General features: G+C 43.1%; 1 protein-coding gene across 1 annotated transcript in view; it reads right to left on the bottom strand.

Moving 5' to 3' along the window:
- The window catches only part of LOC125465764 (receptor-type tyrosine-protein phosphatase delta-like), a 472,774-nt gene that overhangs the window by 167,609 nt on the left and 280,124 nt on the right, over window positions 1–25,041 (bottom strand). Inside the window, exons 8-11 of the mRNA XM_048559575.2 lie at window positions 18,593–18,865; window positions 17,098–17,679; window positions 6,734–6,867; window positions 1,205–1,349 (exon numbers count right to left, since the gene is read on the bottom strand). Coding sequence (XP_048415532.1) covers window positions 1,205–1,349; window positions 6,734–6,867; window positions 17,098–17,679; window positions 18,593–18,865 — 1,134 coding nt within the window. The remainder of the gene's footprint in view (window positions 1–1,204; window positions 1,350–6,733; window positions 6,868–17,097; window positions 17,680–18,592; window positions 18,866–25,041) is intronic.

Below are 25,041 nucleotides of genomic sequence, written 5' to 3'. Positions count from 1 at the left end.
ATGATCCATAACTGATCTTCTTAACGAACAATTATTATTCTGCTTAATCCAAAACCCAATTGGAAGTTGCTGAGCTGCTAACACCAGCCAACACATACCAAAAATGGGTTTCCTTAAACTGACACAGAGCAGAGGCTGCTGGGACTGCATGCTGTAGTGAAGGAAAACATTCTTTTTGGGCATGTTTAGGAATTAAGTTTACTGTTGAAACGTAACTGAATTTTCTTCCACATAAATATGAATAGGTTAAACCGATATGTCATTGAAAAAAGGCTGTGTTTCACTATTGACACATGAAACATTAAGAAACCACTAGTTTTTACTACACTATTCATTGACAACTAATCTAAGTGACACACAGTTCATTGCTAAAGGGTGTTCGGGAAAATATCCTTGTTCAAGCAGAGAGACACCGTGTTTACAGAGTCAATAGTTCTATGCTTTTAGAGAGACAACTCTGCTCAGGGACACAAGATAAACAACTGAGATCTGCAGTTCATTAGCCCTGCTGATATTGGACATTGGATGAAGTCCCAGAGGGAAATGCATCCAGGTTCTAAGGGTCAAACAATTTTTGGAAAGCACCAGTTTTACCCATTCTGGATCTCCATTTTGCCTCAAATGATTTAATTCTACACAGAATAAAACATTTGGAAAAAGTAGAATTGGTGGGAATGGATTTTTCTACCTATAAAGGTAAGGCATTTCAGTTGGCAACATTCAACTTTGACCAAGTTTAATGTAAAAATTCCCCTTGCACCATACTTACAGCAAACTTGGCATTGGCATTCCAGTTCCAAAGCTTGCAAAGTATTTGGCTGAGCTTAACAGAACAGTGCCAAGGAATGAGCAAGTTTGTTTCATCAACCTGTGGCCACTGTAATTTGGTCTGAGTGTCTATACTGATTTTTGTTAATGTATTCTCAGTTGTAAACCATTTGAAATGAGGAGACATTGGCCCAAACTGTCTGAGTAAATTCTTTAAAAAATCTACAAATTTAAAAATGTTTAATTTAAAATTTTAATTTTTAAAGATCATAAGTTTACTCAGTTTTTAAAGAATAATTTGAATGTTGTTGACATCTTAAGTGATATCAGTTGCCATGGCAATTTTTCAAACGGATGCAAGGTTTGTAGTTTACACAGTATCCCAGCATCCTTTGCTCTGATAGTATTTGAAAGATGAACATGGAATGAAACCTACTGGCCTGGAGGGTCCGTGCGGAAATCTGGGAGGTGAAGACGCCAAGGCCATGCTCAGAGCGTGCAGCCAAACGGAAATAGTACAGAGTGTTCGGACGTAGCCCGGTTACTCTGTGTGTAACGCTCGGCTGAAAAGTTATCACTTCCTGTGGAAAAGAAACATCCATATGCATTTGACATTACATCGAGACTTGTTGACATCTTAAGTTTAGATATTACTCTGTTATATTATAGAGATGTACATCAATGGAAACAGATGCTTCAGTCCAATTCATCCATGCTGACCAGATATCCTATATTAATCTAGTCCCTTTGCCAGCATTTGGCCCATATGGCTGCAAACCCTTCCTATTCATATACCCATCCAAATGCCTTTTAAATGCTGTAACTGTACCAGCCTCCACCACCTCCTGTGGCAGCTCAATTCACACATGCACCACCCTCTGTGTGAAAATATTGCTTCTTAGGTCCCTTTTATGTCTTTCCCCTCTCAACTTCAACCCATGCCCTAACCTGGGGAAAAGACCTTGACTATTCACCCTGTCAATGCCCCTCCTGATGTTATAAACTGCTGTAAAGTCATCCCTCAGCCTTCGACGCTGCAGGGAAAGTAGTCCCAGCCTATTCAGCCTCTCCCTATAATTCAAAACCTCTAACCCTGGCAACATCCTTATAAATCTTTGCCTGAACCCTCTCACAATAGCATTACACTAAATAATGCACAATTATTCAGCTGCTGAAATGTACTGTGTACCCCTTTAAAGTTGGGGTAAATGCTGATCAAATTAGCATCTTTATTTTTATAATCAATGTATATGATTGTTTAGAACTATTTTCAAATATTCTCAGTCTTTAGGCGCTGAAACATTCTTAGTTGCTGTAGGAAATTTTCTGTACACTACAAATAGGTAGCTTTCACACAATTATCAAATTTAAATTAACCATTGTAGTGGACAAAATATAAGTTAGAATCACAGAATACCTATAGTGTTGAAGCAGGCCATTTGGCACGTTGAGTACATACTGACCCTCCAAAGACGATCCCACCCAGATCCAACAGCGCCACACCCTATCCCTGTAAACCTGTATTTCCCAAGGCTAATCCACCCCGCCAGCACATCCCTGGACACAATGGGCAATATAGCATGGCCAATCCACCTAGCCTGCACAACTTTGGGCTGTGGGAGGAAACCAGAGCACCCGGAGGAAACCCATGCAGACACAGGGAGAACATGCAAACTCCACACAGGCAGTTGCCTGAGGGTGGAATCGAACCCAGGTCCCTGGCACTGTGAGGCAGAAATCCTGACCACTGAGACACTGCTACCTCAGTAATGTCACATTGGCAGATTTCCTGTGGATATGCTTATGATAAATTAGATACCCTAGAAGAACAATGCTGTTTTATAGTAAGAGGTCGCTGCAAAAATGAAGCTGAGTTATCTTGAGACTCTTAAGTGAGCACAGATTTTAACTCTGTGAGGAATGTTTGCAGATTTGAAGGCATTTGTGAATTTCACTTCCACATTGGAATACAGGACGAAATATCTAGTTTTCTTCGTCCTTGGGTCTGGTTGCAATAGTCCAAGTCAGGTCACAGTCATTTTGACTCTTCTTTCAATGAAGCATTTCCTGTTGCTAGTGAGGAGTTTTCTACATATTATAAATAGGTGGCAAGACACAGGCCTGTACAATTACCCAATGGTTTTGTGAGATGACACTGGGGGGATGTTTCCAATTATGTGAAGACCATGTACATGCATATCTAATAAATTCATAGAAAATATGGTCAGTAAGTGGCTATACCATCCCAAGAGCTTGTTCCATCACTTAACAAAATCATTGCTAATCCTCAACTCAACTCCTCCTTTCCTCATTTGCTCGTATTCCTCAAATCCATAATATCCAAAAATCTATTGGCTGCAGTCTTAAATATACTCACTGACTGAGTATCCTGAGGCAGAGAATTCCGAAGACTTGCAACTTCCTAAGTGAAGAACTTCCTCTTTATTTCATGCCAAAATGGCTGACCTTGCGAGAAAAGTATCAAGTGAAGGAGTAGGCTATTCTTTCCACCATTTGATACATTCACAGCTAACCTAATGTAACCTCAGTTTTACTTTCCAGCCCAACACAGATACACTCTGATTCCATTGTTAGTCCTTGGGGAGATGGTGATGTGAAGGCAATGTCACTGGATGAGAGATCCACAGGCTCAAGCGAAAGATCTGAGAACACAGGTTCCAATACCACCAGGGAAACTGGTGGAATTTAAAATTCAATCAGTAAATCTGGAATTGAAGGCTGGCCTCAGTAATAGTGGCCATGAAGCTATCACTGATTATTAAAAACAAACTGGATCAATATTGCCCTTCATGGATGCAAACCTGCCTCTCTTACCTGGTTTGACCTACATGTAACTCCAGAATTAAGGCAAAGTGATTTCTTTTAACCGTGCTCTGAAATGGTCTATAAAGCAACTCTATTCAAGGGCAAGTTAGTGATGGGCAACAATGCGCACCTTACATAACTTGCCTTTATCTGATTGTTTATCTCTGTCTTAAAAGTATTCGATGATCCCACTGTGGCACAGTGGGTCAGGGATATGTGTTCAATTCCAGCCTTGGGTGTCTGATAGTATGGAGTTTGCACTGATAGTATGGAGTCGTCCCCAAGTCTGCATTTCTGCTGGGTGCTCCAGTTTCCTCACATGGTCCAAAGAAGTGTAGGTTAAGCGGGCTTGCCATGGGAAATGCAAGGTTACGGGGATAGGGTGGGGGGGGGGGGAGGCGTGGCGGTTTCATGGGATGCTCTTTGGAGGGTTGGTATAGACTTGATGGGCTGAATGGCCTGTTTCCATACTGTTGAGATTCTACAGTGCTACTTACGTAACTGTGTGGGGAAGACAAATCCACAGAGTAATGTCCCTTCAAGATGTAAGTAGATGTCTTATTTTTGAACTGTGTTGCCTAGTTCTAGTCTCGTCCACAAAAAGAAATATGTTTTCAGCATTCACTCTGTTAAGTGCCTTCAGGATTTTATATTACTCAACAAGATCACTCCAAATACTTCTAAACTCCAATGGATACAGGGCTAGCAATTTTCTCAAAAAATACACCCTCTAACCCAGGCGTGAACCTTCTCTGAACTGCTTTTAATGAATTTACATCCTTTCTTAAATAAGGAGACCAAAACTGTGCATAGTACTCCAGATGTGGCCTTGCCGATGACTTCAACATCTGTAACAAAACATCCTTTCTTTTATGTTCTATTCTCCCCTGCAATAAATGACAACATTCCATTGACCGCCGTAATCACTTCCCGTACCTGTAAACTAACTTTATGTGATTCATGTACCAGAACATCCAAATCCCTCTGTACTGCAGAGTTCTGTAATTCCTCTCCATTTAAATAACATGTTGCTTTACTAAACTTCCCATGAGTTCACATTTTCCAACTTATCTACCAAACCTCTGTTGATTCACTTAAGCAATCTAAATCCCACTACTCCTTTTCACAACTTACTTCCTGAGCTATTTTGTGTAATCAGCAAATTTATCCACCATACATTTGCTACCTTCATCCAAATCACTGATATAGACTGGAAATAGCTGAAGGCTCAGCACTAATCCCTACGGCATAGAACCCTAAAATGATTTATTTATTTATAATCTCTGATTCCTCTGAGCTAACCTAGCCTCTATCCATGCTATCCAGACGTTATCCTCTATGCCATGAGGTTATATTTTGATGTGACACCTTGTCAAATGCCTTTCGGAAATCAAAGTGTATTTCATTGACTAGTTCTCCTCAAGCATGTGACAATGTGACCTTGGTTCAGAACTATTCATCCAGGAGCAGCACCCTCCCAGTATTTATGCTGCCCAGTCCTCTCAGATTCTTAATCAGTACAGTGTGGAGCTGGAGGATCACAGCAGGTCAGGCAGCATCAGAGGAGTAGGAAAGTCAACGTTTTGAGTTCAATCCCATCATCAGGACTCTCATTCTAAAGCTCTCTCTCATTCTTCCAAATCCCTGAGAGTATGAGCCCATTATCCTTGACTTCCCAAAAGAAATCAACCCTCTCATTCCAATCAATATGGCAAAGCTTCATTGCAAACCCCAAAGGCAACTGTACTGTAGCCTTCTTTAGACAGAAAGACCAAAATTCTACTTCCAACGCTAGGTATGGCCTCACCAAAGCTCTGTGAGATTGAGGAAGGTTTCCTTGCTCCTGCAATTTAACTCCATTGCATTACTCTGTCTGAATACCAACACTGATTGTCTCTCACCATTTAAAAGATATTCAATATTTCTAATCTTCTGCCAAAAGCGAATTATCTCATAGCCCCCATCTGCCATCTTCTTGCTTGATAACTGAACCTGTCCACATTTCTCCTGGGCTGAATATTTTAATTCAGAGGGTGGCAGGCATGATGCTGCAGGTGGGCAGAGCTGTGATCTCCCTCTTCCAGGTGGTGTGTGGGTCTCCAGCCATGGTCTGGCTAACAGGCGATTTTCATTCAGGCAGAAGCTGGATCAGGGTGGGGTCAGAATAACCTGTCTACCCCCACCAGGTAGTCAATGAGGCCATTTAGCTTGCCCACAATGTCACATGCCATCTGGAACTTTTCAGACTGAGGCTGAAACCGGGAAGATAAATTGCAGCAGACTCCTGGCGGAATACTAAGGGGGCCATCAATGCCTCAGTGAATTTAACGCCCTGTTCTCCCAGCCCCTTTTGCCAGAGGCCCACAGGCTTTGATATGGAGAGGTTCCCTTTCTCACAGCCTGGCAGCTAGAGCCAATGTTTTCTAAACTTTTAATCTTTGCAAGTCTCTACTCATCTGAACCATTTAGACAATCCGTACTGTTGACATTGGGTGAACTTACTGTTCCACACTGAAAGCCATTCTATTAGCCTGATTAAGTCACTGTCTCCTTGAAAACTGCCCCCTGGGTACTGACACCGACATTTGTGGATTCTTCAGTGTTTTCTCTGTACTGTGGGTCAGGACATGGTAAAACAAACATTCAGCCCTTTCACTGTCCTCTTCACTGCTTACATTCATACCCCTATCATTAGTAAACCTAGATGCAGCAACATCAGTACCTCAGATAATAAAATATGAGGCTGGATGAACACAGCAGGCCCAGCAGCATCTCAGGAGCACAAAAGCTGACATTTCGGGCCTAGACCCTTCACCCTCCAGCATCTGCAGTTCCCATTATCACCAACATCAGTACCTCATCTGAGTCATTAACATCTTTCATAGATAGCTGAGGGCCCAGGATCAATGCTTGTGGGATCTCCCAAGTAACAATTTACCAAGCTGAAAATTGCTCATTTATTTGCTCACTTTTCAATCTGTTAGCCAATTTTCTACTCATACTAATATATTCCCAACCCTGAGTCCTTGTCTTGTGCAACAACATTTCTGATCTTATTAAATGCAGTGCAGACAGCTGAAAATAGGATTTAGACCAAATGAGTATTTCAGCCTGCTGCTGAACTGGATCACTTTCTTACCTCCTTTCCCAGCTCTTCATCACGATAGTAAAGCTCATAGCTGATGATTTTCTCCTCTCTGGGTGCAGTCCATTGTAACTCAATACTAGTTTCAGACTTAGGGGTAGCTTTGAAGTTAATTGGTTGCCCAGGAACTGAAAGAAGAGATAAAAATATTGAAGTCAACCAACAAAAGGTGGTTATTCTAGACCCTCTGGCTCAATACTGTATCAGTTGCATACAAACAAAAAGATATACTTTGATGTTTGGACATGGGCCTTTGTTTTCAAACATTCAAATCCCAAAATGCAAACTTCCTTTCTTTAAAGCTTGACAAATTCCTCTGAATTGCTGGAACAATGTTAGAAAATTGGCACTGACACATTGTCACCTGTTTCTTAGCTTTTCTCTGATCTTTTTGCTCAATGGGTTGGTCAGACACTGCCCAATAGCAGTGATTTTATACATAAAATACCACAAAGACGACAAGAGGGTACAGGAAACATCAATTGCTCAATTCAATGTGTAAACGAGAAAGGTTCATTAATACATAGCTAGCTTGCATTTACAAATACTCATTTAAAAATCCAAGAAGTGCACTGGTATAGAGGCCAACTGGGATTCCATGTCAGTTTCTATTTGCTGATCTTATCTACAATCAAACTAACAAGACCAATGGGCAGCAGCCATTCAGTACGATAATCACAGTCTCGGAGTTGGATATTGAGGTGTTTGAGTCAATTCTGCAATTCTAGGTCTCCCATCTCACCTCATGCTCGATTTATGGCTGTGTCAATCTCAGCTTTAATTACAACTTCCTATTCCTGATTTACTGTCATGTAGAGAGAAAATGTAGACATGGTGGAGCCCTCCAGATATTTCTTCAAGCAGTTTGTTTCACCATGGATGGTATCAGAGGGTCGATTTTTTTTAGCATAAATTGCCGAAGTCTCAATTTTGGTGAGTTTCACAGAGGGTTTCTCTTTGCAAGACAGACTGAGTTTTCAGACACTATTTTCCCAGTCTTGCTTCATTACCGATGCACCATGCCTCTATGACATCCAACTCATAGAATGCAGAGCTGGGCTGAGAAGTGGCAGATGAAAGAAAGGAGCAGTCACTTTGCTGGTTTTTTTTAAACAGACCCCCTAATAGTTGCAAAGAAGTAGAGGAGCGGATTGGGAGGCAGATACTGGAAAGATGTGGAAGTCACAGGATTGTAGTCATGAGTGACTTCAACTTTCAAAACATTGATTGGAAACATTTTAGCTGTAATAGTTTAGATGGAGCGGATTTTGTCCAGTACGTTCAGGAAGGATTCCTGATACAGTACATAGATAGACCAACACGAGGAGAGGCCACTTTGGATTTGGTGCTTGGTAATGAACCGGGCCAAGTGTTAGACTTGCTGGTAGGAGGGCATTTTGGCGATAGTGATCATAACTCTGTTTCTTTCTTGATAGTCATGGATAAGGATAGGTACATACAGCAGGGTAAAGTTTATAACTGGGGGAAGGGTAATTACAATTCAGTGAGGCAAGAACTGGGTAACATAAATTGGGAACAGACGCTGTCAGGGAAGAGCACCACAGAAATGTGGAGATTGTTTAAGGAATGAATACTGCATGTGCTCGATATGTTTGTCCCTAGCAGGCAGAGAAGATGTGGTTGAGTGAGGAAGCCATGGTTCTCAAGAGAGATCGAACGACCGGTTAAGAGGAAAAAGGAAGGAAGCTTCTGTAAGGTTTAGGAAAAGAGGAACAGAAAAGGCTCTAGAGGGATACAAGTTAGCCAGGATGGTGCTGAAGAAATGGCATAGGAGAGCAATAAGGCGGGGGGCATGAGAAAATCTTGATGGATAGGATAAAGGAAAACTCCAAGGCTTTTTACACGTATGTGCAGAACACGAGAATGACCAGAGAAAGGGTAGGGCCGATCAAGGATTGTAAAGGGAATTTGTGCACAGAGCCTAAAGAAATAGGAGAGGTCCCTAATGAATACTTTTCTTCAGTATTCACAACTGAGAGGGACCTAGTTGTAGAGGAGGACGTTGTGAAACAGGCTGGTCAGCTCGAGGATGTCGATGTTAGCAAGGAAGATGTGCTAGGAATTCTGAGGAAGTTAAAGATAGATAAGTCCCCCGGGCCTGATGGGATTTATCCAAGGATTCTATGGGAAGCGAGGGACGAGATTGCAGGGCCTTTGGCGACGATCTTTTCGTCCTCACTGTCTACGGGAATAGTGCCGAAAGATTGGAAACAGGCAAACGTCATTAACTTGTTCAAAAAAGGGAACAGGGATGATCCCAGAAATTATAGACCAGTTAGTCTTCTGTCAGTGGTGGGCAAGTTATTGGAAAGGGCTCTGAGAGATAGGATTTATGATCACCTGGGAAGGCACAGCTTGATTCGTAATAGTCAGCATGGAATTGTGAGGGGTAGATCATGCCTCACAAACCTTATTGAATTCTTTGAAGAGGTGACCAAACATGTGGATGAAGGTAGAGTGGTGGAGGTGGTATACATGGATTTAAGTAAGGCGTTGGAAATGGTTCCCCATGGTAAACTCATGCGGAAGGTAAGGAGGCATGGGATAGGGGAAATGTGGCCAGATTGGATTCAGAATTGGCTGACTTTTAGAAGACAAAGGGTGGTAGTGGACAGAAAATATTTAACATGGTGCTCAGTATGAGTGGTGTACCACAAGGACCTGTTCTGGATCCTCTGCTATTTGTGATTTTTGTAAATGATTTGGATGTAGGAGTGGAAGGGTGGATTAACAAGTTCATGGACGAAAAGAGAGTGGTCACGTTGTGGACAGTGCAGAGGGCTGTTCTAGATTATAAAGGGGCATTGATAGAATGCAGAGCTGGGCTGAGAAGTGGCAGATGGAGTTTAACCCTGAAAAGTATGAGATGATTCATTTTGGAAGGACAAACTTGAAAGCAGATTACAGGGTTAACGGAAAGATTCCTGGCAGTGTGGAGGAGCAGAGGGATCTTGGGGTTCATGTACACAGTTCCCTGAAAGCTGCCACCCAGGTGGATAGACTTGTTAAGAAGGCGTATGGTGTGTTAGCTTTCATTAATAGAGGGATTGTGTTCAAGAGCAGTGAAGGTCGCCTCATTACAGGAAAGATGTGGAAACATTAGAAAAGGTGCAGAGGAGATTTACCAGGATGTTTCCTGGAACGGAGGGAAGGTCTTACAAGGAAAGGTTGAGAGAGCTAGGGTTTTTCTCTTTAGAATGATTAAGGATGACAGGTGACTCGATAGAGGTGTACAAAATGATCAGAGGTATAGATAGAGTGGACAGCCAGAGATCTTTTCCTCGGGTGGAGGTTGCTATTACGAGGGGACATAGTATTAAAGTGAGAGGAGGTGGACACAACGGAGATGTCAGAGGTAGGTTCTTTACTTAGAGAGTGGAATGCACTGTCAGAGAGGGTAGTGGAGTTGGCCTCATTAGGGGCATTTAAGCAGCTATTAAATAGGCATAAGGATGATAGTATAAGGTGGGGGTGGAGGTTTGATAGACCTTAGGATTAGGGTAAAAGTTTGGCACAATATAGTGGGCCAAAATGCCTGTCTTGTGCTGTACTGTTCTATATTCTATGTTCAGTGTATTTCCACGCCCTCCCCCCCCAAATTGTGGACAGAAGGATAGGACTCTGTCAGGATTGCCCAAGATCACTGGCACCAATGCCATCTTCAAAATCCAGCTGCGTATCAAGTCAAGCACTGGCGCTCTGCAGCTGCCCTGCACAGTTCAGTTTATTTGACTGGGACTTAGCGGGGTGTAGGGATTGGATATAGGGTAATGCAGTCACTGCCCATGGAACGTGCTCCGAGGTGCTGGTGACTTATGTTCAGGATGGAGGTCCAAAGGAGCGAACAGCAAGCTGGAGCCCCCAGGTACCTGCTCTGACTTTCATGCCAGGAATTCTCACCTAGTTCCTAAGTAGCGGGTGGAAGGAAGGGAAACTACATATTAATGAGGTGAAATGGCATAATAGCATGGATCTTAATGCATGCCAATGGTTGGAAAATGGGATTGTTAGGCTCTCGACATTAGGAATCTCCTCAGTGCTGACCATCTAATTTTCTTGACATTGGCCACATTGTTCAGCAACTGGGAAGGTACCATCCAGAGTGCTCACAAACGAGGGGCACACTTTCCAATAGGAGTTCACAGGTAGCAATTAGTTATGGGAGATGGGTCTGGGTGGGATGCTTCAAGGGGCGATGTGGACTTGTTGGGTCAAAGGGCCTGTTTCCACACTGTAGGGAATCTAATCTAATCTAAATTAAACCACGGAAAACCCGCTGATTTTCTCTATTTACGCAGCCCTGGATTTCTGGCTCAGATCTTGCACAGCTGCCTATCACTGTTGTCTCCAACTACTCTGCCCCTTTTGGTTTAAAGGGTCTCTGAAAACCAGCGGGAACCATGCATTTTCCAACACAGCAGTCAAGTCTGACTGCCATTCTGAAACTTTGTCACCCAAACGCACAAAGCCTAATGTCCAGCAAAACGTCTCTCCTGAAATGAGGCGGATGACATTTTCAACTAGGCCTTTCATTCCCTCTGCCCCACCTACAAAACGAAGAGCTTCTATTACCCTTGCTGTTGCTGCTTTTGTGATGAGGCAGTGATTTGTAACAGTAGTTTGCTACTGTCTTGATTGCTCCTTATGGTATGGCTGTCAGTTAATAGACAGCACCCGATCAGATTGTCAGACTGAATACACCATGGCACAGATCTGATCCAGTTGACATGACACCAGAGCCAACAGTTCTAATCTAATCTGATGTTAAATGGTTGAAGGGGGAAGAGTGTTTATCAAGGCACCACCCTGCACATCGTATAATAAATTCAAATTCTGCAGCAACCACCTACAATGTGCACCTTTTTAAAAACATTGATAACATACCTACAGTATTACACAAAAGGTCAGGCAGAACATTAAGATGATCTCATCACTTTATCTGTAATGATTGTAATGAGATCAGTCAGGTGGACCTCATAGAAAATGCATTCCCTGATTGGGGTTGTTAACCTGGTCCAATCAGGGAGCCCTGGCTGACAGATAATAAACAAGAGTGTCATAGGTTCTGCTCACTCTGAGAAAGCCAGATCAGCATCAAGTCTTATGCATGTGTAAATAAGGTGATAGGATACTACCCCCGAAAGAGTTATTTCCACGTCTGGTGGAAATCAAATGTCTTTTTAGACATTGTCCTGTTGCTCACCACCAAGGCGATAGCATATATTGATTTAAGGTCTTGTTGAAGCTTACAAGCTTCACTGTAACGGGGTTGTGATCTGGCACCCTTTCCCCTTGTTTGCTGCAAAGAAAGGTTGTGACATGATACAAGAAGACAGGAGTTGGCCACCTGTAGGTGGAGCTGTTGTAGAAGACCTCGCAAATGTTGCTGAAAAGAGATAAAACTTGACACTCTGAGATGTTGTTGCACTTGACCCAGATATGTTGTAGCTGGGCAGATTGCAACTCTTCCACTTCCTGCTGTGATTATACATCTGAAGGAATTTACATCTGAATGTATTTTCACAAAAGAACATACTTGTTTGATAGTTCCCAACCCCTGCCTGAGAAAACATGAAAACTTGGCTGTGGTAGCTGAACTATGTTATCCTCCCTAATCCAATTTAGATCTAGATTTGTATTAAAAGTGGCCAATTAATACTGGTTAATCTGTTGGCCTGGAATTTGGCACCAGTAGTTTTCATGAGTCTTCAGCATATGCTCATTAGTCTGGAATTAAGTGTGGACTGTCACTTTGCATCATTGTATGCACTTTTACATAAAATCAATTTGAGCATTATGGTCATCATCTCATTTGTTTTCTTCTTTCATTCTTAGACAGCTCCTGCCTCCAAACTTCTCACCCTCACAACACTTACTCTGCCCCATCTCTGTCCTCCCTAAATACCCACTCTCGCAGCTCATTTCTCTTAACACACATGTTCACAGCTCCTGACACCACACCCCTTGACTCCCTGCACTCTCAACTCCCATCCCCACACTCACAGCTCCAAACCATCTCCCAACTGCCACCTTTGTAGCTTCACCCAACTTCCTACCCTCACAGCTCCCACTCCCCACTTTCACAACTTCCATTCCCCTCCCCTCACAGGCCCCAAACCCACTACCCACCCTCTCATTTCACAGCTCCGACTCCCTACCCTCACAGCTCCCACTGCCCAGTACTCACTCTCATGGCTTCCCCTCACTCCCCACCCTCACAGTGCTCGTTTCCAACCTCACAGCTAGCATTCCCCTACCTTCACAGCTTCCGGCCCCTCTACCCACCTTCACATCTCCTACCCTCCAGCCTCACATCTCCCACTGTCCTACTCTCAATGCTTCTGATCCCTTGGAAACACACACATCTCCCACTCCCTTCCCTCACAGTTACCGTCCCTTCATAGCGCCCATTCTCCTACCCTCACTGCTTCTGACCCCTTTACCCACATTCACATCATCCACTCCCTACCCTCACAGCTTCCCTTCACTCCCCATCCTCACCAAACCTACCCCTCACTCCCTGCCTTCACAGCTCCTGCTCCATACCAATCTCTATTCCCTCCTCCTTTATGAGTGCAGTTTTAAGTTCAAAATGAAGACATCTGCAGGTTCATTGTTATGGTTTTCATTTTATTGCAGAATATAGAGTTGAGGAATCATATACAAGTGACAATTCATGTTTCCATTTGTAGAACTGTCAACATCCATTTAGCATTGTGATTATGTTTATAGATATATTTATTTGATAATTATGTGCAATGGATTGATGTTTTCTTTTCCAGGCTCAATTACAAAACAATGTACATCCATGTGAAAAAGGCCAGTATAGGTTTTTGATAATAATGAGTAGTTAGAAGATGTGCACTAAATTCAATATGATGGATAATATAGTCACATAATCCCAACAGAGTGTGGAACAAAGCCATTCGGCTCACTGAGTTTGCACTGACGCTCTGAACAACATCCCACTCAAATTTAGCCTCTGACCCTATCTTCAGAACCCCACATTTTCCCATTGAAAACCCACAATTCCTTGGGCTCTACGGAGCAATTTAACATGGCCGATCTGCCTAGTCTGCAGATTTTTCAACTGTAGGAGGGAACGGGAGTACCCGGAGGAAGCCTACACAGACACAGGGAGAAATATTCAAGCTTTACACAGGCAGTCACCTGAGGTTGAATTCAAACTTGAGTCCCTGGCGCTGTGAGGTAGCTGCACTAACCAGTAAGCCACTGTGCCAACTTCATATGTATTAACTTGGAATGTAGACTATGCAAACATTGTTGAATAGAGATATGAGTGAGTATATATGTAACTTTTTGATTGGGAACATGTTATCTATAAAAGTGTAATAAATCCATTGGCATTTATAGTAGCGTTTGTGTTGTACACTATTCTCGACGGGTACACCTCGCAGGCATGCATGAATGAACATTCAAAGAAGCTTGAATCTTGTCTGGTCTAAAGTGGGAGTAGATGGCTAAATTCAGCTTTTCACAAGGCTTGGATTTCATAGAATCCCTACAGTGTGGGAACAGGCCCTTCAGCCCAATAAGTCCACACCGACCCACAGAGCATCCCACCCAGGCTCATCCCCCTAATCTACACACCCCTGAACACTATGGGCAATTTCCCATGGCCAATCTACCTAACCTGCACATCTTTCAACTGTGGGAGGAAACCCACACAGACACGAGGAGAATGTGCAAACTCCACACAGACAGTCGCCCCAAGGTGGAATCGAACCCTGGTGCTGGGAGGCTGCAGTCCTAACCACTGAGCCACCGTGTCACCCTGATCTCAAACCATCTTTGAATCTCAGGGGTCTGCAGTTACCCTCACACCCAAAAGGATTTTTAAGATAATATCTGAGGGCGGGGAATTGTGTTTGTCCACTGGCAAATCACTTAAGTATTTCTCTACCAGTTAGAAGTGTAGGTTGGTGGCGCGGGCAATTTAGAGAAATTGGATCTGAGGGACAGAAGTCTGAAATGACACAAGCATACTCTGGAGCTACATCACACAGGAAGATGCATGGGGCGTATATCTTCGATCGCCATTTTTACACTGTGAGCGCTGCCAATGTGTTCTGCTGGAGTGACAGCCCTGTCCAGAAATCTCAGAAATATTCAAGAAGATCCATGCCAAGCTGCTTTTCCAGCCTCCTGGTTTGAGGTTGCCAGTGGGTGCTTTCCAAGCTTGGGCATTGAAGAAACAACCAATGATTCAGAACAGCACCTCCTCCAGTGTTAAGTCACAATGAGGAGATCATGGAGCTGGGTCCAAGAACAAATGAGTCAAAACAAAAGATGTTTATCTGTCAGGTCTATATGTGACTTCAGTCCTACACCAATGTGATTAATTTCTCATCATACTTTGACGTTGTCTGAAAGGGCAATTAGTCTTGGAAAGAACAGCACCATCTTCTCAAGATACCTGAGGATGGGAAATAATGCTAGCAAATATCCAAATCCCAACATGGAGTTCAAAGGAGGTAACAAGGTGTAGAGCTAGATGGACACAGCAGGCCAAGCAGCATCAGAGGAGCAGGAAGGCTGACGTTTCGGGCCTAGACCCTTCTTCAGAAAAATTGAAGGAGCAGTTTTCGTTCTTACTTATTTTGAACAGCTGAGATTGCGACAAAAGCAGAAGTTGCTGGAAAAACTCAGCAGAAGGCGTTTGACAAGGCTCCTCATGCTGGACTGGTTAGCAAGGTTAGATCGCATGGAATGCAGGGACAGTGGGAGGTAGACAGGGTAGTGAATAAGGTGTTTGTTATGCTTTACTTTATTGGTCAGTGCATTGAGCACAGGAGTTGGGAGGTCATGTTGCAGCTGTACTGGACGTTGGTTAGGCCACGTTTAGAATACTGTGTGCAGTTCTGGTCTCCCTGCTACAGGAAGGATGTTATGAAACTTGAAAGGGTTCAGAAAAGATTTACAAAGATATTGCTGGGGTTGGAGGGTTTGAGCTACAGGGAGAGACTGAATGGGCTGGGGCTATTTTCCCTGGAGCATCGGAGGCTGAGGGATGACCTTATAGAGGTTTATAAAATCATGAAGGGCAGTGATAAGGTAAGTAGACAAGGTATTCTCCCGGGGTGGGGAAGTCCAGAACTAGACGGCATAGGTTTAAGGTGCAAGGGGAAAGATTTAAAAGGGGCCTAAGGGGTAGCATTTTCCACGCAGGGGGTGGTGCATGTATGGAATGAGCTGCCAGAGGCTGTCACAAATACAACATTTAAAAGTAATCTGGATGGGTACATGAATATGAAGATTTTAGAGGAATATGAGCCAAATGCTGGCAAATGGGACTAGATTAATGTAAGATATCTGGTCAGCATGAATGAGTTGGACTGAAGAATCTTTTTCTGTGTTGCACATCTCCATGACTCTGTGACTGCATAAGGTCAGGCAACGTCTCTAGAAAGCAGAGTTAACTTCTAGTAAGAATATTCTGAAGGAGGACCACTGATTTCTCTCTACTGATGCTGCCAGACCTGCTGAGTTTTCCAGCAATTTCTGTTTTAGTTTTCGATTCTAGCATCTACAATTCTTTTGGCTTTTTTTGGTTAAGAATGGTTGCAAACTCTGCGCAGGGAATCTGCCCACGAGGAAGCCCGAGGATATCTTGGGTCAGATGATGTTGATGACAGGGCAGTAGTGCTTCTTGGAGACAAGGAGGAGAAATAACAAGAATAATTTTGTTAAACATTTCAGATTGAAATGTCCTGGAGGCACTGATTATTAGTAGCATTATGTTTATAGGGAGCAGGGGAGAGAGATTGTTCTTTGACTGAAATTTTCTTCCTGAAATAATTATAAGACCATAAGACATAGGAGCAGAAGTTAGGCCATTCAGCCCATCGAGTCTGCTCTGCCATTCAATCATGGCTTGTAAATTCCTCAATCCAATTCTCCCACTTTCTCCCCTTAACCTTTGATCCCCTTGACAATCAAGAATCTATCTATCTTTGTCTTAAATATACTCAATGACTTATCTCCACACTATGCAATGATCAAACCAAAACAATCAATGTGTACAGTATGGCTCCAAGTTTCAGCTAACTCTTTCTCAGAATCTGTTTATTGCGACCCAATTTCTTATAAAATTAACAAATTTTTCAGTTCAATTGTCAGCTGATGACTGAAGAAAACCAATGATTACTGCCAGGAAGTAGTAAAGATTCACTTTGAAAGGGTGTGACAATTAGCTCAATTTGTCCTAGGGATTATGCACGTAGTAAAGAGGAGCCTCAAACCTGGAGTCTCCTCTTTCATGAGCCATCAGTCTTAGGTCAAAGATGCCAAGCAACTAATCTGCCAAACACACTTACCTCCCTGCTGGGTTTTGACCTGAATCTCAGGTGACAGTGGCCCATCTCCAACAGAGGTGAAAGCCAAGACTTTGACGCTGTATGTGGTCTGTGGTATCAAGTTGGCAACGGTTGTTAGGAGGCTGTCATCTAGGTTGTGCTTTTGCCAGTTGCTGACAGGCTGCTGTGGCTCCATTGTGTAATAGACCCGGTAACCACGGATTTGACCATTGGGCTCTTCCGGCTCCTCCCACTGAATCAGCATCGTGGTCGCACTCAGCATCCGGGCCTGCACATTCCGCGGGGAGCTGGAGGGAACCTGCTCGCCAGTCCTCGTCTCCACTGTCTCACTGGGAGGACCCTGCCCAATGGAATTAACAGCTGAGATCCTGAACTCGTAATCAGAATACGGGCTCAATCCACCAATGCTGTAACGGAGGGTTTGAATGCCGTCTATGGTCTGATAGAGAACGTCCGTGTTCTTGGGCCTGTACTCAATGATGTAGTAGTTGATATGATCAGGGTTACCGGAATCCCATGTTAAAGTCACACTGGTGGCAGTGGTCTCCACAACTATTGGAGTCCCTGGGGGCTTTGGAAGTGCTGGGAATATTAATAGTCAGACATGGTTAAAACATACATGAAAAGGTTTCAAACCAAGGTAATTCATGTTCTGACCCTGATCTGCCCGCAATATAAAGTTATTCTCATTTGCATCATCCTTCAATCTCATTGAATTTAGTTTGTCTTATTGCCAGTTAGTAGGATAGATACTGCTGTGGTTGGAATCACAGAACCTCCACTGTGCGGAAGCAGGCCCTTCGAGTTCACACTGACCCTCTGAAGAACATCCCACTCAGGCCCAGACTGTCTCTGTAACCCAGCATTTCCCAAGGCTAACCCACCTAGCCTGCATGTTCTTGGACACCACGGGCAACATTAGCATGGCCAATCCACCCAACCTGCACGTCTTTGGACTGTGGGAGGAAACTGGAGCACCGAGAAGAAATCCACACCGAGGTGGGGAGAATGTGCAAACTTCACACAGACAGTTGGCCGAGGATGGAATCGAACCCGGGTCCCTGGTGCTGGGAGGCAGATCACTGAGCCACCGTGCTGCCCCAGCCCCTCAGTGGGAAGGTAATTGTTCAGCCAGAAGTTGTGGATTCAAGTCCATGTCAAACAGTTTAGTTTATAATTTCAACTGAAGCTCTAATGCAGTACATGTGCTGCACAGCTGAAATTGAATAAGACATTAAACAGAGACCCCATCTGCCCTCTCAAGTAGAAATAAATTATCCCAAATCATTATATCGAAGAGAATTGTGAGCTATTCCCGCTCAAGCTTTATCCCACGTCCACCATCAATAACAATCATGTTACATTTTTCGGTAACCTGCTGTGCACAAATTAGCTACTGAGTTTCTTATGTTATAATAATAACTATATTTCAAGAGAACTTAAATGGTTATAAAGTGCTTTGGAACATGAGTCATTTGATATCTATTTTGATTACCTTTCACAATAATCTGTGAGACAGTTTCAATCACTCCAAGACTGGACATTGCCACACACGTGTAGTTAGCAGACTCCCGGATACTGTTAAGCTCCAGAACATTTCGGCCGACAGGCATGTCATCCTCTGGTGTCAAATCTTCAGTTCCCAGCATCCACTTCACATAGGGCATGGGGGAGCCCACAGCAACACAGGTAATGTTCACACTCCCACCAGGCACAATCTCTTGGGTGATCGGAGGGCTGATGGAGAACCTAGGTGGAACACGCCGAACTGAAGGCAGGACACAGAAAGGTAACAACAAGCAAGAACATAAGAGTTGGCAGCATTTGAAAGGTCCAGCACAGTAACAAAATGAGTCCACAGAAAGCACATTCGTAGCACAAGTGTTGAGTGACCAGTCTGAGACCCATCACAGCACATTGAGAGGCACAAAAATTTATTAGTTAGTTTCTCATCTTAAATGCATGTTGGTAAGGTGGCAGGGCAGGGACGGAGCGGGGTAGAAAGCAAGTTGTGAATTTCAGAAATACAGGCACATGCTGAGCTCACAGTAATGTGACATCACCAGCCATTTTATTAGCATGGTCACATTTTGACTCGGACCCAGTGGCAGCATTCTACAACAGGAAAGATACAGGAAGAGATTCCTTGTCCTTCAAATAATTTGTTGAGGAGGTTTTCTACAGTAACTAAAATAACTGATCATGTAGATGTTACATTAAAGTTTGCACCTGTATAAATTGATAAAGGAAGACATTCTTCGCAATAGGGAAAAGACAATGTTAAAAACTCCACTTATTCCTTTTTTCAGTAAGGCAATCTGGGAAAAATAGGATCATTCTTTTCTCAAAACACATCACCACTTCACATCATGAAGCCATACATCAAGGGCATGAAATGTGGCCTTTTCACCAAATTAACTTTGCATAAGTTTGCTCCAACTTTGACAGTCTTTTCTTTATGTAACAATTTCCCTTCAGCTCCAAATGGATCTAGCTCCTGCACTTGGGACAGTTTTGGATGACATCATCTGAACAGCCTGGCCAATAGGGCTGGAGTGACATTCCAGCACAATGTCTTTCAGCACCTCTGATCCTTCAATAGTTGTCTGGTGATCTGGCCGTAGCAGTCCTGCTCAACAATTGAGAACGGTGACCACTATGAACCACTGAAATAAGGAAGCTCGACCTTCAGGGATAGCTCAGTGGCTCCACAAACCTGCCTTTGTGGGAGCCCAGAGCTTCGAAAGATGTCATCAAAAATGGGCCGATAGCTTGGCATCACCATTGATAATTGAGCAGGCAATGGAGTGTAAGTTCACAGTGGCTGTTCAACCTGCTCAACAAATAAAATATTTCCTTCTGACTCAGGATATTGGACTAACTAGTCCAAATATACTATGGGATCCACGTACATGCTGCATCCCTGCTAGATGGGATCATCTTTAAATGCCCTTTAAGTATTTTTATAGTAATGAGCTCATTTCTTATTGAAAAAAAGTGCCTCTATTTATTCATCAGATAGCATTCAGTGATGCGAACGATATTTTTTGAAATATTCGTGCATGTCGGAGTGAATGGCAGGTTTGGAGAGACTCGAGTCAATGGTTTTGGCTGCCTGATTTCATTTTTATCTCAACACACAGACACACACAGACACACACACACACACACACACACACACACACACACACACACACACACACACACGCATACACAAGGGATGCACAGTGCTGATTTTGTTTTTAATAAAAAGAAAGCTCTTTATAAGCCTTGCTGATATTGTCAACAGAATGTTTTTCTCTCCCTTTTCCATTTTGGTGAAAAGCTGATAGCTTGCATGAACTCCCATGTCCCTCCCCAACCACAAAAAGTTCTGTTCGCTGCTTAAAGTGACAGCAAAGCGGCCATCACTGAGATGTTGGCCTTATCTAACCGAGTTCAGTGTCACCGTTGACGAAAAATGAAACTATTGGGCGCCAAATCCATTGAAAGAGGAAAGAACTGCAACTGAAGGGTGTCTACTGGTTGTCAGCTGTGATGTGTCAGAGGTGGCCAGAACAATAAAGATGAGAAACACTAATGAAATTTTTGTGGTGCAGGTGTATCAACTGTACGAAGCCTTTTCAAGATATTACAAGGATCCATCAAATAGATGCATCTATCAGTTCACAGACACCATGCAGAAGGTAGAGAGATATATAAATATATATATGCACATAGGAATATATAACTGGAGGATCGCTAGCATGCCCAGATGGATTGGGGAGGGACCCACTTCAATGCTGCGTTACTTCCAGCCGATGTGACAGAATGTGGCTCACATTGTCACATCGCAGCAGTCCTGGCAGAAAAAGAAAAAAAAAATCCAAATAAAAATAATAATAAAATCAAAAGAAAATTAAAAACTCTAAAAGAAATGTTGACTACACCAACAGGTAGTGCATCTCCTTTGCTTGGAAGTGGATGCAGCCTCAAGACCTTACACAGTCGAACATGGATGCACATGGGACGAGACAAGAGTTGCGGCATGGACAACATATGGGGGAAGGGAAGGGTGGGAGATAAAAAGGACTGGGGTTTCTCATGCAGACACATAGGCAAGGGATGGGTATAAAAGGACTTGCCAGTAGTGACAGCCAGAGTTAGAGAGAGAGAGAGAGAGAGAGAGAGAGAAAGAGAGAGAGCAATAGAGAGGTAGATAGAAAGAGAGAGAGAGACAGAGAGAACAAGAGAGAGAGAGAGATTTAAGGGGATGAGATAGGGCAGGGGCTAACTGTTCAGGCACAGGTACTGTATGGACCAATATTAAGCCTGTGCCACACTCACATCCCCAATCCACAAGTACAGGCCCACTGTAAGAAATGCACAGACTCGTAAACCTGGAGAGGTCCCACACTTTCGCGTAAATTACTCTCAGGTTTTTTTTGCACACTAAAATCATAATGGCATGCCACTTATCACCAGTTCCTAAATATTCACCCATAAAGTGCCACCAATACAACATACTTTGGTTGTCCATGTTCCATCTACAACAGTTTCTGAAATTCTGTCAATTTCTCATCCCCTGCCCCAAACTGCTAACTCCAAATACAACAATTATCTGTAAAATGCTAGGAGATTGGCCAAGGGACCACTTTCATTCTTCCAATGTTAGACCTTTACTGTGGAGCAATAATGGCCATCAGTATAAAATGGCTGCTCAGAGCTCTAAGTGAAAAGGATTTGAGGTTATTGGAAGAGCAGCAATCAGCAGAACCATCTACTTATCTGCATTGTTAGTGATTTTTGTTTCTGAAAACCCACAATCACCCATCTGCAATAAACCTTCTCTTGTCCACATTCTTTTGTCTTCATTTGTTGGCCAAATTGGTCATGATTCCAGAATCAGCTGGAATCCAGGCTTAGCCAGGATCAGGTTTGAAGAGAAGAGAAGTCACATGTGGCCTTGGCACATGTTGTAAGTTGCATTTCTGTGAGGAAGACGTCTCTAAGTCAATTGCTAATAATTTTCAGAAGTGGGTATTGCACTGGGACCATCAGGCTAGTGAGAAATGGTCTCACTCTTATAACCATAGAGTGTACATGGTAGAGGATGACCAAGTGGCAAAATAAATGATCAATTTTAAGTTAGGATTATTCGCAGAGAAATCAGTGCTCTGCGGTTATCTAATTTTTAACACTTTCGGATAATATTTCATTATTTGTGAAGTTAAAAGGCAATAAATGAGAAAACCTTGGAAAACAAACTTCAGATTTCAGAAAATGAATTTTGGATTCTTGTTTCTCCATGGAAATGATCCCTGGACCATACTAGAATATGCAGAGTTGGTGCCTAAGCCCTCAATTGATCAAACCTGTCAATGTCAGATTCTCAAAATGATTTTACTGTTTTTATCTACCCTCACTGAAAGTAGCGCCAACCTAAGTTCTCCAAGTACGGCATAAACCATGTGATACAACAAACAAAAATGGACCAGGTTCTTGTGACTCAAGACCTTTCAGGCTCAAGCTTACAATGAGTTACAATAGCATTGAGCCAGATGGGATTTCTGGATCAATCTGGTGGCATGATGCCCTCTCCCACCTCCGCCCTAAACATCCTCTTGCAGATACAACATGGACATCAGAAAGTGGTTGGCTCATCAGCGGTGGACAGTGTGGTAAGCAGACAGTCCTACAGTGGATGCGCCACAGCAAAGCCACATGGTCCTCGCATCTTTCATATTGGACTATTACCACCAGCAAGCACCAGATGGGAGAGGCTCCAGGAACTTACACGTACAAGATACAGTTTGCAAAAGAGACGCAGAGGTTGATTGTGAGATGCATACATTGAGTTACCATGGTGATTGGGATGGGGGAAGGGAAGGGTTTACAGAACTGGCAGTAAATTAAAGAGAAGCACCATCAATCTGTTTGTGATAGAGACTACGGGGATGTGTGGATCAAGGCTTGAGGGAAACAACTAATGAGCCTGAAGACTGAAAATAGCGTCAAGAATGGCAGTAAGGGTAGGAAGGTGGGTGAAGGAGCTGAAAAAGACACTTGCAAAACATAGCAGAAACTCAACTACCTTTAAAAGGGCCACTTCTGTGGAGAGGAATGTAAGTAGCATATTTGTAGAATGTTAACCAGCCAAAATACAGGCAATTTAACAATGAATTTCTACAAATGAGCTGTGCATTTTAATGAGGTAATGGCACTGCCAGAGAATATTTCCCTAGGTGTTTTGTTTGTGAGGGATTTTTGTCCAGTTGCAAGATTGGAGCAATGCTTGGACAAGTTACTCCTCATTGGATCGTAAGGTACCTCCTCAAGCCTTCTCTGTCATTAAATAAGATCATGGCTGATCAGATTGTGTCCTTAACTCCTGTTTCCTGTTTGACCCATAGCCCTCAATTCCCTTGTGGATCAATATTTTATCTAACTCAGCTGTGAATATACTCAATGTCCCAGCCCGCACTGCTTTCTGTGGAAGGAAATTCCACAGGCTAGCAACCCTCAGAGAAGAAACTCCCCTAATTTGTGACTTTCGTGAGATTGCCCTAATTTTTAAAATGTATCAACTCGTCAGAAACGCCCTCACAAAACGTTATATTCACCCAGCATCTGCCCTGTCAACCCGCCTCAGAATCCTGGATGATTTAGTAAGACCACCTCTCATTTTTACCTAATTTCCAATGAATACATGCCCAACCTGTTCAAGGTTTCTTTATAAGACAACCCCTTCATCCCACTAATTGGGCAAGTGAACCTTCTTTGAATAGCTTCTAATATGTCCTCCTTAAATGAGGAGATAAGAACTATACACGTAATCTACGTGCAGTTTCACCAATGTCCACACAATTGCAGTAAGACATCTCTATTTTCATATCCGAACCCACTTGAACTAAAGTCTCTATTTGCCATTCTAATCACCTACTTGCATGCTGACTTTTTGAGATTCATGTAAAAGACATCAAGGTCCCTCCATATTGCAGCATTTTGCAATCTCCCTCCGTTTAGATAATATACTGCTTTCCCATGCTTCCTGGAAATGTGGACAAGCTCACACTTTCTCACATCATACTCCAGCTGCCTGGGAAGGCTCTTGGATCCTTATAACTTGCTATCTTTTATTCTGAGCACATTTTGCTATAATTCAGCTGGTGGTTTAATCCAAGTCACTGATACATATTGTTCATAATTGAGCATCCAGCACTGATCCCTGGTACCCTCCACTGGTTACTGTTTGCTTACTCAAAAATGGCCTATTTTCCTGTCTTCTGAGAAAGCACGTCAACTCTGCCTGATCATACAATGATTTTATAAATGACCTGTTAATGCCTCCTTTGGAAAGATTCTAGTATTTACGAAATGGAAGATGCTAGACTAACTAGCCTATAGTTTCCTGTCTCTCTGCCTTCTTGATGAAATTACATTTCTAGTTTTGCATTCTGCCGGGTCCTTTACAGAATCTGGAGAATTGTAAAAGATTCCAAACAAAACATCCACTACACTGAAACTCTACAGAACGGAAGCAGGCCATTCGGTCCTCAAGTCCACAATGACCCTCTGAAGAGTATCCCACCCAAGCCCACGCCCTATCCTATCACTGTAACCCTGTCTTTCCCATGGCTAATCCACCGAGGCTGCACATCCCTGGACACTGTGGGCACTTCAGCAAAGGTTGATCCACGTCACCTGCACATCTTTGGACTGGATGGAAATCAGAGCACCCGTGAAGAATGTGCAAATTCTATACAGGCAATCGCCTGAGAGTGGAACTGAACCCGGGTCCCTGGTGCTGTGAGGCAGCAGTGTTAACCACTGAGCCACTGTGCCTCATCTAGCTCTATTTTAGATGTCAGCCATGATAGCATAAGGTAGCCTATTTTGAAGGAATGGAGATAAAGGATTTTCTTCTTATTTTGCACGTCTATGATGTTTCATTGATTGGGGCAT

The sequence above is a fragment of the Stegostoma tigrinum genome, chromosome 30 (assembly GCF_030684315.1).
Source record: "Stegostoma tigrinum isolate sSteTig4 chromosome 30, sSteTig4.hap1, whole genome shotgun sequence".
In the NCBI taxonomy this organism is placed as follows: domain Eukaryota; kingdom Metazoa; phylum Chordata; class Chondrichthyes; order Orectolobiformes; family Stegostomatidae; genus Stegostoma; species Stegostoma tigrinum.
This window is presented reverse-complemented; position numbering and strand designations above follow the sequence as displayed.